This window comes from Gadus chalcogrammus, chromosome 1 (genome assembly GCF_026213295.1).
Source record: "Gadus chalcogrammus isolate NIFS_2021 chromosome 1, NIFS_Gcha_1.0, whole genome shotgun sequence".
NCBI lineage: Eukaryota > Metazoa > Chordata > Actinopteri > Gadiformes > Gadidae > Gadus > Gadus chalcogrammus.
In genome coordinates, this window is record NC_079412.1 from 21,855,402 (window position 1) to 21,869,722 (window position 14,321).

At 48.3% G+C, this 14,321-nt stretch overlaps 3 protein-coding genes across 3 annotated transcripts in view; 1 reads left to right on the plus strand and 2 right to left on the minus strand.

Moving 5' to 3' along the window:
• slc6a8 (solute carrier family 6 member 8) overlaps positions 1-3,926 on the minus strand; it is a 29,592-nt gene extending 25,666 nt beyond the window's left edge. The window contains exon 1 of the mRNA XM_056595859.1: positions 3,109-3,926. Within this exon, the coding sequence (XP_056451834.1) occupies positions 3,109-3,472 (364 nt within the window). The 5' untranslated portion in view covers positions 3,473-3,926. The remainder of the gene's footprint in view (positions 1-3,108) is intronic.
• A 3,449-nt stretch (positions 3,927-7,375) lies between these two features.
• Positions 7,376-11,416, minus strand: cdk20 (cyclin dependent kinase 20). The gene is made up of 8 exons (XM_056595947.1): positions 11,128-11,416; positions 10,897-11,010; positions 10,263-10,451; positions 9,781-9,902; positions 9,375-9,437; positions 8,956-9,079; positions 8,357-8,512; positions 7,376-7,777 (listed from the first exon to the last, which is right to left on the minus strand). The coding sequence occupies exons 1-8, from the start codon at positions 11,200-11,202 to the stop codon at positions 7,598-7,600; spliced, it is 1,023 nt and encodes a 340-aa protein (XP_056451922.1). The 5' UTR covers positions 11,203-11,416; the 3' UTR covers positions 7,376-7,597.
• Positions 11,417-11,751: 335 nt separating this feature from the next.
• uxt (ubiquitously-expressed, prefoldin-like chaperone) lies at positions 11,752-14,228 on the plus strand. Its single transcript, XM_056596052.1, has 6 exons — positions 11,752-11,946; positions 12,153-12,234; positions 12,345-12,412; positions 12,877-12,984; positions 13,341-13,404; positions 13,923-14,228. Exons 1-6 carry the CDS (start codon positions 11,879-11,881, stop codon positions 13,980-13,982), a joined length of 450 nt encoding a protein of 149 aa, XP_056452027.1. The 5' UTR covers positions 11,752-11,878; the 3' UTR covers positions 13,983-14,228.
• Positions 14,229-14,321: the final 93 nt, after the last annotated feature.

Here is a 14,321-nt window from a genome sequence, read left to right on the forward strand (position 1 = left end):
TGGTGTGTGAAATGCACCACTTGTTACTGGTGGAGGAATGTAGGATGGGAGGGGCGTGGTTCACACTCCCGAGTCTCCCCCCTGAGTCTCTCCCCTGAGTCTCTCCCCTTAGTCTCCCCCCTGAGTCTCTCCCCTGAGTCTCCCCTGAGTCTCCTCTTAGTCTCCCCCGAGTCTATCCCCTGAGTCTCTCCCCTGAGTCTCTCCCCTTAGTCTCCCCTGAGTCTCCCCCCTTAGTCTCCCCCGAGTCTCTCCCCTGAGTCTCTCCCCTGAGTCTCCCCCCTGAGTCTCTCCCTGAGTCTCCCCCCTGAGTCTCCCCCGAGTCTCTCCCCTGACTCTCCCCTTAGTCTCTCCCTGAGTCTCCCCCCTGAGTCTCTCCCCTGAGTCTCTCCCCTGAGTCTCTCCCCTGAGTCTCCCCCCTGAGTCTCCCCTGAGTCTCCCCCCTGAGCCTCTCCCCTGAGCCTCTCCCCTGACTCTCCCCTTAGTCTCCCCTGAGTCTCCCCCCTGAGCCTCTCCCCTGAGCCTCTCCCCTGACTCTCCCCTTAGTCTCCCCTGAGTCTCTCCCCTGAGTCTCCTCCCTGAGTCTCCCCCCTAAGTCTCCCCCTGAGTCTTCTTGAAGGCTAGGTGAGTACCTCATGAGGGCTCACCTTACAGCTCCGTGTGAAAGCTCTCTTAATTATATTATAGTCATTATATCACATACACATGTGTACATAGCCAGGGACAAAGTGGTGCTCAACTACGATTATGATTTAAATAATTCCTTAGTTAATTAGTCGAACATTTACCAAGATAATTACTAGATAATTCCCAGGAATAGATTCCACATTGCGCAACAACAACAAAGTGAGTGGCCAAACTCTCATCAAGGTGAAAACTACTCCTAATAGATAGACTGTAGCTATTCTAGTAATCATTCATAATTATCCTAATTATCATTTTTCTAAGAAGAAGATATATTAAAGGCTGCATGGAGGCGATATCAAGACTGTGGGGATGATCACATGAATCATGTCTAAACTATGTGACTAAGCCACTGTTCACTAAACACTGCCCAGCAAGCCTCAGTCCAGGGTATCTGCATGTTTCAGATTTAAGACTTTTTAAGACCTTATTAATACCGCCTTGAATGAAATTTAAGACCTAAAACACGCGATGGTGGGGGTTGGCAACAGACGCGAGCCAACTTCGGAAACGGACGTCTTCCAGCCAACTGTCCTTGAATTTGCTACCTACCCATTGTCGCAGACTAGCTAGCAAGCACGCAGATAATCGTTTATGTATGCAGCTAGCAAGAAAGACTTTTTTTTTTTTTTTAAGGCCTTAAATTTAGAAACCCTGGTTGGGAGTGAGTGGCTAAGGAGTGAGAGTAAGTAAGGAGAGAGAGTGAGTCAGGATTGAGGGTGAGTTAGTAAGGAGTGAGTTAAGAGTGAATAAGCCAGGAGTAAGAGTAAGTTAGGAGTGAGTGAATTAGGAGTGCGTTAGTAAGGGGTGAATAACAGTTGGGAATACGTTGGGAATAACAGTGAGTTAAGAGTATGAGTTGGTTGAATTGAGAGTGCTGCCTGTAACACACATGTGAAAGATTACTGCTAGCTGGTTGTCCTCCTGATCTGAGAACTCTTGAGTCAGGGTAGACCATGTGACACACACACACACACACACACAAACACACACACCCGCTAACTCTCCTCCCAGCCTACAGCCGCAGAGATTGGTGGAGGTCAGCTGGCGTGGGGCCAGGTGTGACACCCTGATGTAGTACCTGCTAGATTAAACCCCAAGGCATGCTGGGAACAGAGTGCCCTTTAGTTGTCGGTCTCTGTGGGTACCAGGTACCGTTACCGTGGTAACCCGCTCATGATGCCTTCCAATTCATTCTTGACGCCCCTGCCAACCGTCCCACACACACAAACACACACACACACACACACACACACACACACACACACACACACACACACACACACACACACAGTGTCTGGGTTGTTAGTGTCAGGTAACCATGGAACTGGATGGACAGACCCCACAGAAAACATATGAACATCCGCTTCAGTAACTTTTCAACACCTTAACCAGAACATTCAGTAACACAGCCCTCTGAATACCAGGATGTGTACTGCTGTAATGTCCACATACTCCATCGTAGCCTTAAGGAGCTGCAATGTGTCACAGGCTATTCACGCCCTCATGTATAGTCATGTATTACCGTGTTAGAGGCTACGCAAGCGGCACAGCCCTCATGTCTAGCAGCAGGACATCCCGTTTGGTCTTATTCTCTCCTGTTTAATGGCATCTATTTCCTCTCCTACCCTCCTGGGTTCAGGAGAGGGACTACCTAGTACTCCTCCCCCCAGTTCTCCTCCTTCTCCTCCTCCTCCCCCCAAGTCCTCCGCCTGCAGTCCCCGTAGGGGGACTGCAGGCGGAGGACTGGGGGGAGGAGGAGGAGAAGGAGGAGGAGGACGACTGCCTGAGTAAGGGGACCGACTAGTAGACTCGTCTCTAGTCCTTGTCTAGTCCTACTTTGGGGGGTCTGAGGACCTTGCGGCCCCCGCAGTAGGACGGCCTGTGAGGACCTTGCGGTGGCATCAGTGATAACCTCTGATTCGTCACTTCACTGCCGCTAGCTCTCTCTGCGCAGAGATGAGGCAGCGAGGCCGTTGTCATAGTGACGCAGGACGATGATGAGAGTGGGCGCGTGTTAAGGAATCTATTCAGAAACATATTGATCCGTTATCATTGATTGTTTTTTTTCTGGAAATTCGGTGCTGACCATGACAGGACATTGTGCACGTATGAAAATACCCATTATATGAATACATGAATACTGCTTCTATAAAGAAAACAAATTAGGATTAATGCTTTACTTTTATTAGGAAAATATGAATACACCTATCATGAATCATAATTATATATATACATTTGGATATATATATTTGTGTTCTATATATATATGTGTGTGTTTGTGTGTGCGTATTATACATGTGTGTTCTATAAATATGTGTGTACTATATATATGCATGTGTGTACATATATGTGTGTACTAATCACGGGGGGCCACCTGTCTCCCCCCCACCCTGGCGGAGTGACGTCCCCCCCATCCCCCCTCACCTCCGCCGTTCTTGTAGCACAGGTACGGGAAGCGCCACACGTTGCCCAGGCCCACAGCGAAGCCCACGCACGACATGATGAAGTCCATCTGCCGCGTCCACGTCTCGCGCTCCTGGTAAGCGGGCACCACCCGCTCTGGCGGGTAAACCCCCGGGTCCGGGTAGCCCACCGAGTCCGGGTAGCCCCCCAGCTCCGGGTAGCCCCCCAGCTCCGGCGGGTAGCCCCCCTTCTCCTTGTCGTCCGCGGCGGGCGGCAGGCTGCCGTTCAGCCCCCCCGCGGAGGCGCGGTGTCCGTTAGGGATGAGATGCCCCCTCTTCTCCTCCTGCAGCCCGGGGCCGCTCTCTCTCTCTCCGGAGCCCTGCATGGTGTCTGAGCCGCGGTTCTCTCGGCTCCTCCACGACCCGGTTTCTGCACTCGGCTCTTGGCCCCCGCTCCTGCGGACCGTCCCTCGGCGCGCGGCTCCTCGGCGCGCGGCTGAGCAGCGGAAGGTCGTCGACGGTTTTTTTTTTTAAACAAGGTTTCAGATATTTAGCAAACGAGCGCGCGGTTGAAGTGTGCGACGGAAGCGGGACGTCAGAGGGACGTCAGAAGCAGTCCACGAAACACTTGAAGGACAGTCTGAAGAATCGCATGTGGAGCGCGTCAGTCAAGAGGAGCCGTCGGTCGAACGGTTTGACCGGACCGGGTCGCGAGCTGCCTGATTGTGCGCGAAGTCACATTCAGCGCGGTTAGTGTTCCGGTTCTGTTTAGACAGAAGGCCTGATACTGGGCTCTGAGAGGGGGGTGTGCTCGGGTTGCGGTCCGTCCTTCACTGAGGCGCAGCGCGCCGCGCGAGGCTTTAAAAGGCTCGCAGCTGCTCGAGACCGCGTGACCGCTGCTGCGTCATAGCGCGTCAACCCCCCCCCCCTCCCGCCCAGCCTCCCACATGACTTCCTCTCCCCGCGCTCTCCTCTCTTCCTCTCTGTCTCTCGCTTCTCTGTCTCTCTGTGTCAGAGGGGGAGACAGAGGTCAAGGTGGGGGTGGGGGTCTACATCAGTGGATCAGACGGAAGGAGCCGCTCTCGTGCTGGCGGAGCGGTTTATGACTGAGTGACGTCCCGGTGATTGACGTCACAGTGGGGGGCCTGAATCGGGAGTCAGAAACATGGATAACCTTGAAGGGGTTAAAGGGATCGATTTGTTTCGCCGTTATTCAAAAAACTACCACTAAGGGGGCGTCCCAGAGCGCGTATACCATATAGGCTCAGTCCTATACGCAGCGACCCGGGTAAGAGTCCTGCCCGTGGTCATTTGCTGCGTGTCCTCCCCTCTATCTCCCATACCTTCCTCCCTATGTCACTCTGTAATAAATCATTAAAATGCAAAAATAAATCTTTAAAAACTAACACTTAACCTGTTCTGAACCTGGCCTGATACTGTTCTAAACCTCGTCTAGGCCTGGTCTAATGCAGGTCTTAACCTTGTCTTAACCTGGTCTGAACCTAGTCTAAACCTGGTCTAATGCAGGTCTGAACCTGGTGTGAACCCGGTGTGCTGATGGACCTGGTTTCTTGTGGCCTTCATAGCTGATCAGCCCCATACCAAAGGTTGTTCAACCTGAGCCTGGACCTTGACCTGCCTCGGTCCAGGGTGGACCACGCGCTGAAACTGAGCTGGATTATGGATACTAGATTGTGGACTCTAGATTGTGGACTGTATATTATAAATTATAGATTGTTAAATCCTCCAGGAAGTGCAGGTTGTGGAACAATTCAACATGGGTCCTAGTTTACTGATTAATTATATGCAGGAAGGTACTTTGGAAATAGAATAGTATCTGTAATAGTAATACATACTATATTATGTATTAAATACTGTTATACTTATTATTAATAACTATTTCATTCTAGTTGTCTGAAGTCTTGTACTTTAATATAAATGCATTAATATTCAATGCTTTTTCAAATCAGGGTGCAGAGCACCCTGATTGTTAACATCCCGTCCACCATGGCAACCAGCTCACTCTGCGCAGGAAAGACAACTTTAGGGAAATGACCCGGAAGAATTAAGGTACTTTTTGCAAAGCTTCCTTTTCTATCTCCTTCAGCATAGGGTACACTGGTGCTTCCTCTACGATGGAGGGGAGGTGATGCCGTCCCAAGAAACCTTGCGGCAGCAGCATCTGAAGCGACGCAACATAGCTGGTTGCTTTCTTACAGTCCTATGGGGTCATATGTTGATCATGAGAAGGGGAGGAAGCCTCCGTCCTCAATGTCCCGCCAACTTGGGTTCCCCTGAAAACGGGTAGGCCCTGTTCCTTTGCAGACTTCAGTTCCCACCCCGGTATTGCCCTTTATTACTCAGAACTACAGGGAACAGCCCAAAACAGGGTGGTATATCGAGTGGCTCCTGGGTTAGCTCCGCCCACCTCCGGAACATCGCGGTCCGGCCCAGCAGACCCCTATCCATAACATCCAGCATCACGTAAGTGGGGAGGAAAGTGAGCCACGGAACTTTATGACACCATGTGACCTGCAGTGAAATCACTAATACACACCTGTCACTGAAACCCCATCCCCCGGTTACCCTAGCAACTCAGATTATTACAGGCTGTCCGACTGAAATAGCAAGGACCCCCCCCACACACTTGTAGGCATCCAAACACAAACACACACACGTACTGACTGACCCTCACACACACACACGCGTACTGACCCACACACACGTAGTGAAACACATCCGTACTGACATACGTGCATGAACGCACGCACACACAAACAGGAGAGCCAACAGCATGCAAACATAATAGCTAACAGGAGCGCTAACACAATATCTAACGATATCTCCCAGCATGCTAATAGAAAGTTGATGTGATCATGTTAATGTTATTGTCTGATTGAATCTGTACCTAAATTGATTGATTGATTCAAATTGTCGTTTTTATTTTGGTGTGAGTTATGCATCATAGGCCCTCATCCACCAGAGGGAGCTGTTTCACTGAGGTTTCCGTTACCAATGTAATGAATCAACCAATCAATTAAAGTTACTACGTGTACGATTTGACATGCACCAACCGCGTTCCCAACTAAGCAGGTTTTATAGTGAGACCTTGGTGAGAATGAGTTGCGTAGTGAGCGTTTGGGCGGATATTTGGACCGGTTTCCAGGACCTACGTGACATCCAAACGCAGGTTAATGGCCAAAAGGTCGGCTCTTTTCAATTGGAAAATTGTTCGTCATAATATCCACTCACGCCACTCAATTGTCTGTTTATTACCGACTTTTATTCTTGATTTAATTATGATAATTACTTACATTGGAGTATATATGTTATCTCAACCCATGGGGCTCTGAATGCGAGTGCATCAGCAGGCTGCAGTTGACTTAACGACCAGACGGGGCGCCAGTGATAATCAACTTCAATCAATCAATTAGATTAAAGGTTGGGTATGGAATTCTCTTTTTCGGCCATTTTTGCAAAATTACTTGAAATACTTATCATAACCCACTTACAGCCACTGAGGCCCCGTCCACACGAAGCCGATTTCATGGCGAAACCGCAAAGGACTTGTACGGTTCGGCCTTCCGTCCACACGAAGCCGGCGAATCCGCTGACCGAAACCGTAAACTTCTGAAACCACCCTCGGAGGTGGTTTCAAATCTACCCGATTTGGGTTTGGATTCGTGTGGACGTCTGAAACCGTCTGAAACCGTAAACCATGACGTCATCGCCCCACCCCTCGACCCTGTAGCAAATTACTGTTAAGCCCGCGGAGTCTCAGAACTCACAACAAAGATTTCTGTAGCAGAAGCAGCGCCCCTTATGGGCCTGGAATGTGTACTGCAGCGTTTCTACAGATCTACCCGGTTTCGCTTGACTCCGTCTTTACGGAGATACTCCGAAACCGGACAGATCGAAACCGTAACGGTTTCGCCTGTTTCGGCTTCGTGTGGACGGGGCCTGAGTTAGATTGACATGAAAATTAAACAAGTCAATCACCAGCCAATGATTTCCAGAACCGCCGAGTGGCATTGGACAGTATGACCCCGCGCATGACCCCTTCGTGCACGTACTCAAAGCTCCTGACCAAGAGCAAGCTTCTGTTTGTTGTTATCCTGCGGTAGCTACTGGAGCTAGCTAACTAGCTAATGTAATTATAATCATAATATAGCAGATACATAGATACAACATGTACTATATATATGTATTACTCTACATTTATTAGATAGTCCATATATGATAGTACATATATATTAGATAGATAAAGGTAGCAGAGATATATCAGGTGGAACATACAATTTTTAATATTTTGTCCATTTCACACAGTCCAAAACATATGACAGTAGTTCAGCTCACATATATACAGTATATATAAAAACAAAAATATATAAATATGTATACAATTTATATATAAAAACACACATGTTTTTATGTATACATCAACAAATTTATAAGATATATATAGACTATTTGCACAAAGTCTAATATCAGCGCTCAGCTGTGATTGGCTGCTACAGACAGGGGGCGTGGTGTCGCAGCAGCACAGGGTCCACCAGACTGTTCTCCAGGGGCAGGTGAACAGAGAAGTGAGTGGGCGGAGCCTGAGAGCGCTGGCGGGGGGGAGGGGGGATGGGCAGCTCAGAGTGGTGGGCTGGGAGGGGAGGGGTGAAGAAGTAGGGGTGGAGCAACGCCTGAGAGAGACAGAGACAGAGAGAGTTAATATAGTTTGTGTTTGTATATTGTGGTGGTGTGTGTAGTGTGTGTGTGTGTGTGTGTGTGTGTATAGAGTGTGTGTGCATATATAGAGTGTGTGAGTGTGAGTGTGTGTGTGTATGTATAGAGTGCGTGTGTATGTATAGAGTGTGTGTGTAGACAGTGTGTGTGTGTGTGTGTGTGTGTGTGTGTGTGTGTGTGTGTGTGTGTGTGTGTGTGTGTGTGTGTGTGTGTATGTATAGAGTGCGTGTGTGTGTGTGTATGTAGAGTGTGTGTGTAGACAGTGTGTGTGTGTGTGTGTGTGTGTGTGTGTGTGTGTATGTATAGAGTGTGTGTGTGTGTGTGTGTGTGTGTATGTATAGAGAGTGTGTGTGTGTGTGTGTGTGTATGTATAGAGTGTGTGTGTGTATGTATAGAGAGTGTGTGTATGTATAGAGAGTGTGTGTGTGTGTGTGTGTGTGTGTGTGTGTGTGTGTATGTATAGAGAGTGTGTGTGTGTGTGTGTGTGTATAGAGTGTGTGTGTGTGTGTGTGTGTGTGTGTGTGTGTGTGGAGCACCTTTGCAGCAGGACACCTTTGTTTGGGGGGGTAGACCAGGAAGCTGCTGAGCAGACTGACGGCCTGGGGGGAGGAGTCAGGGACCAGGTCGTCCAATGGGAGGGCAGGATTCTCCTTGAAGGTGATCTTATTGTAGTCCGGCAGCTCCACCATCTCCTGCACACAGGGGGGCAGCGGGGGGGCATGGTGGGTGGGTGTGCGTGTGCCAGTTGGTTGCGCATGTGTTTGGGTGAGCATGTGTGTGTGTTTGTGGTATGTGTGTGTGTGTGTTTGGGTGTGTGTGTGTGTTTGGGTGTGTGTGTGTGTTTGGGTGTGTGCGTGTGTTGCGCGTGGGTGTATTGCGAGAGCGTGCGTGCGTGTTCGTTAGTTGCGTGTTGGTGTGCGTGCACGGAAGGCGGGAAGGGTCAAAGCTAGGCCTCAATGTATTTGTGTGTACAGTCCAAGGAGATCCTTCTCTTGAACTTAGCATGAACCTTATTCAGCCAGTTTTGTCATCACCGACTTGGGTAATCACCGAGGACATGGTTCATCACCGATGACCCATGACAGACCGCAGCAGCCAATCAATGATCCCTGACGGATCCGGTTAGTGGTCTCACCGGCCAGGTCTCCAGTGTGGGGGTTCCCAGCACCCTGAGCACACAGCACAGCTGCTCGATGTCGTTCTCCCCCGGGAACAGAGGGGAGGAGTTAACCAGCTCCCCGAAGACACAGCCCACCGCCCTGCACACACACACACACACACACACACACACACACACACACACACACACACACACACACACACACACACACACACACACACACACACACACACACACACACACACACACACACGTAGTATAATTTAGTAATGGTTGTGGTAATATTTAGTATAGTATGATTTTGTATTAATTGTAGTATTATTGAGTATTAGTTGTAGTATTATTGTGTAATGTAGCATTATTAAGTATATGTTGTAGTATTCTTTACTATTAGTCGTAGTATTACAAAAGGTATTAAACTTCTGTTGTCTTACCAGAGGTCGACGCCTTCGTCATACTTCCTGGCGCCGTAGAGCAACTCTGGAGCTCTGTACCACCTAGCATCAAACACACCTAGCATCAAGCTAACCTAGAACCAAACACACCTAGCATCAGGCTAACCTAGAACCAAACACACCTAGCGTCAGGCTAACCTAGAACCAAACACACCTAGCGTCAGGCTAACCTAGCATCAAATAAACCTAGCATCAGGCTAACCTAGCATCAAACACACCTAGCATCAGGCTAACCTAGCATCAAACACACCTGGAACCATAACAGCGTGTGCTAGCATGTGGCCAGGATAGCAACTAGTACCTGGTATGTGTGCTAGCATTTGGCTAATATATATCTGCTAGCACCTGGTAAATGTATTAGCATATGTTAGCTAGTAGCTAGTACCTGGTGGCCACCTGGTGGCTGTAGAGTCGCTGCTGCTGGCTGGAGAAGAGTCGGGCCAGACCGAAGTCTGCGATCTTCAGGTGACCGGAGGAACTGATCAGCAGGTTGGCAGGCTTCAGGTCCTACACAAGCACACGCACACACACACACACACAAACACACAGACACACGCAGGCACACACACATAATATAATCACATGCCTCTGCTGCACAAAATTCCTTTGTGTTTTGGCTGAAACGTGATAATATTTCTGATACATTTCTGAAGTGATTTAAGTGTATCTCAGGTGAAATTCAAACACTGAGATCCAATTTTCAGTCTGGGCGGATTGTTCTAGGAAGGAGGGGTCGTTGTCCCATGGCGGGACCACGCCCATCTCTGTGATAATTAGTTTGAAGCTAGTACCGTCATTGTGTATGAGCGTTGTAACCAGCGGAGTCTAACGGGTCAGGGGGGTGACTGGGTGAGGAGGAGGACCTACCCTGTGCATGATGTTGTTGTGGTGGAGGAAGGCCACTCCCTTAAGCAGCATCATCATGTACCCTTTGACCTGGGACTGTGTCAGAGGTCGCTGGGTGTTCCTGATGACCTCAGAGAGATCTGACAGCATGAAGTCAAAGACCAGTACAAAACCAGTACCGTGAGGAAACACCTCCTTCAACCGGACCACCTGGGGAGAGGAGAGGGGAGGAGGGGAGGAGGGGAGGAGAAGAGGAGAGAGGGGAGAGAGAAGAGGGGAGGAGAAGAGGAGAGGATATGAGAAAGGAGAGGAAGTTTGGAACCGATGTAAGATTAGTAGGTAAGGGTGTAGCAGGGGAGTTGGAGATCTAGGTATGGGTGTAGAAGTTAAGTAAGGGACCGACATGAGGATGCAGGAAGTGAGCTAGGGACCTAGGTAAGGGAGTAGGAGGTTAGTCAGGGACCTAGGTAAGGGGCAAGGAGGTAAGGGTGTAGGAGGTGAGTCAGTGACCTAGGTTAGGGTGTAAGAGGTAAGGGTGAAGGAGGTAAGTCAGGGACCTAGGTAAGGGGGTAGGAGGTAAGGGTGTAGGAGGTGAATCAGGGACATAGGTAAGGGTGTAGGAGTTAAGAGTGTAGGAGGTGAATGAGGGACCTACATAAGGGTTGTCCTGGATCTCCTGCAGAGCTTTGATCTCCCTAAGGGCCTGGTTGGGGATGCCCTCCTCAGACCTCCGCAGAGCCACCTTCTTCATGGCCACCGTCTGCCCCGTCTGCAACACACACAGCATCATTATGTAATACACACCTCAGCACGCACGTACACACACACACACACACACACACACACACACACACACACACACACACACACACATAGTGTTTAGTACCTCGATGTGTTTGGCTTTGAACACGATGCCGTGCGCGCCCTCTCCGATCCGACCCAAGATGCTGTACTGGTCCATGGCGTCTCCTAGGCAACCACACCTAACAACCCCCGGGCAGCGCCCCCGCTCGAGCCCGCCGTCTGCCCGGCGTCAGATCCACGGAGCTCGAGCTTTCGTAAGCACGAGCCTGCATGCGGAGGCTCCCCGTGTAGTCCCTAAATGTTCAGTAAAAGAGCTTTGTACCGTTAGTGTCTCCTGGTCCACGGTCAGTGTCGGTGGTTCAGTGGCAGGACAGATCATGTGACCGGAAGTAATGGTTTTATGAAATAATAGTATAAATGTATTATTTCCTACATTCATTTGAAATTTCGACTATCAACTTTCAAACTTGACTGTGGATATATAAATATTGGATATTTCATACAGTAAAATGTTTGAATTTCGTCTTGATGTAGATCAGAAGGACCGTGATCAGAGTTCCAAAATATTTCGGCAAAGAAAAAAACAACAGTTCAAACATAATTCCAAAAACGTTCAAATAGTTTATTTAGGAATACATCGTCAGGAACGATACCATGGAGTGTTTTGTGAGATATTATAGTCGGCATACAGGCGGGCTTTTAATCTGATAACTACTTTCCGGAAGTGGCTAAGTTGCTGCTTCCCGTGGGCACGCGAGTGGAAAGCGCTTGACATAAACATAATGCAGCTACAGAAGATACCTTTATCTAAGTCCAGTTGAAGCCTCAGCAACATGGCGAGCAGAGACAAGATCCTGCAGTACGAATCCTTTATAAGCGATGTTCTGAAGAGAGACCTGCAGTAAGTACTACACAAACACATACTGTACCACTAACATACACAGTACCACTCTCACACGCACACACACACACACGCAGTACTACACGCATGCACAAAGTACTACACACATAGACACTTAACTTGTACACACACTAGTCTGTATAGTATTTCCACGTTATGAACACTAGCACTATAACTCAGGCGGCTATGGTCCTCTTCTGTGGCAGGAAGGTACTGGAGCAGAGAGATGGAGTTTATGAGAAGATCAGCCAATATCTCCAGCTGAAGAACACCATTCAACGCCTGCAGGTAGTCTCTCACTCTCTCACACATACACACGCACACAGATTATGAATCAAGTATGCCCTGTGAGTCTGAGGTTGTTGGCGTGCTAATCGAGCGTTTCCATGGGGTTTCAGGAGTCTGGAGACAGTGAGCTGAAGACTGAGGTGGACCTGGGATGTCACTTCTATGTCCAGGCACATGTGTAAGACCAGGACCCCCAATACACACCAGGACCCTATAGGACACACCAGGACCCCACAATACACACCAGGACCCCACAATACTCACTGTTTTGATTGTTTTTTTGTTTTGTTTTGTCTTGTTTTTGTTTTATTTATTTCTCATTGGTTATGTTTATTTATTTTTACACAATGTCTTGTTTTTTAAAAAATGTATGATGACTATATGCTCTGTAAGGTGACCTTGGGTGTCTTGAAAGGCACCTCTAAATTAAATGTATTATTATTATTATTATAATACATACCAGGACCCTATAGGACACACCTGGACCCCACAATACACACCAGGACCCCTCAATACACACCAGGACCCTATAGGACACACCAGGACCCCACAATACACACCAGGACCCCACAATACACAGCAGGACCCTGTGTTTGTGCTTGCTGTCTGGGGTTGATATTGATGTATTACCTTATCCTGTAGGGAGGACTCCTCCAGGGTCTTTGTGGCGGTGGGCTACGGCTTCTTTGTGGAGATGAGCCACGCCGAAGCTCTCCGCTTCATAGAGAAGAAAACCAGGCAGCTGAACGCGTGAGTTCCCCTCTATTGTTTCATCTGGCAGAGATCTTCCTTTGAGAGATCTTCCCGTAAGAGAGATCTAGAGATCTTCCTGTAAGAGAGATCTAGAGATCTTCCTGTAAGAGAGATCTAGAGATCTTCCTGTAAGAGAGATCTACAGATCTTCCTGTAAGAGAGATCTACAGATCTCCCTTTTGAGATCTCTCCTTGTGAGCGAGATCTGTGAGAGATCTTCTCTCGATCTTTCTCTGAGAGGTCCTCCTGTAAGAGAGATCTAGAGATCTCCCTTTTGAGATCTCTCCCTAAGAGAGCTCTTCCCTTGATCTGTCTGTGAGAGGTTTTCCTGTGTGACCCTCGTCTCTCCTCAGCTTCACAGAGCTGCTCACCAAAGACTCGGCCAAGATCAAGGCTAACATCCGCATGGTGCTGGAGGTGAGTACACCGTCCTAGGTGGAGCACTAGAATAGGAGGAAAAGTGGTAGAATCATGGTCGCAGAGCAAGCATATTGGTTGTACAATTTTAAACAATTTGAACCTGGGACAACTGTAGATTAAATATGGACCTAAAGAGCGAATATTGCCTGGGACTTCCTTCTTGATTGCCTGCGTAAGATCCTAATTGCAATGGGGCATCTGTGGCCCTTTGAATAGTCATGTTTTGGACATCCTCTAAAAAGGATGTAATGATGAGGTCATGATGATGTAATATTGAGGTCATGATGATGGAATGATGAGGTCATGATGATGCATTGAGGTCCTGATGATGGAATGATGAAGTCATGTTGATGTCATGATGATGTAATGAAGAGGTCCTGATGATGTTTGGATCTGCAGGATTGTGTTGTGTAGGTGATGATGTAATGGTGTGGTGTCGATGAGGGTCTGATCATGTTCAGATGAGAGTGATGTTATGATGATTTGATCATGAGGTTGTGATGATGTCGTTGCAGGGTCTGCGGGAGCTGCAGGGTCTAGCTGAACTCCCAGAGGTAGACCAGCAAGGAGTCTAGGAAGGGGAGGAGCCTAAATCTCTGTCTTCTTTAGACCTGTCTATATTCGTCAGACCTGTCTGTCTTCTTAAGACCTGTCTGTCTTCTTTAGACCTGTCTATAGACTCTAGACCTGTCTTTATTAGACCGGTCTGTCCTCTTAAGAGCTGTCTGTTGGTTTTTCTTTATAATACATACATTACCAACATGATGTGCTTATGTTTGAACAATATGTATATACTTCTATTAGAATAAAAGTAGCTATATTCCTATGAACTTCTATGTGTGATGTTATGTTACTCTATGTCTGGGTTGCATTGTGTAAAACCAGCAGTGGCCAGCAGGTGGAGCAGCAGCGAT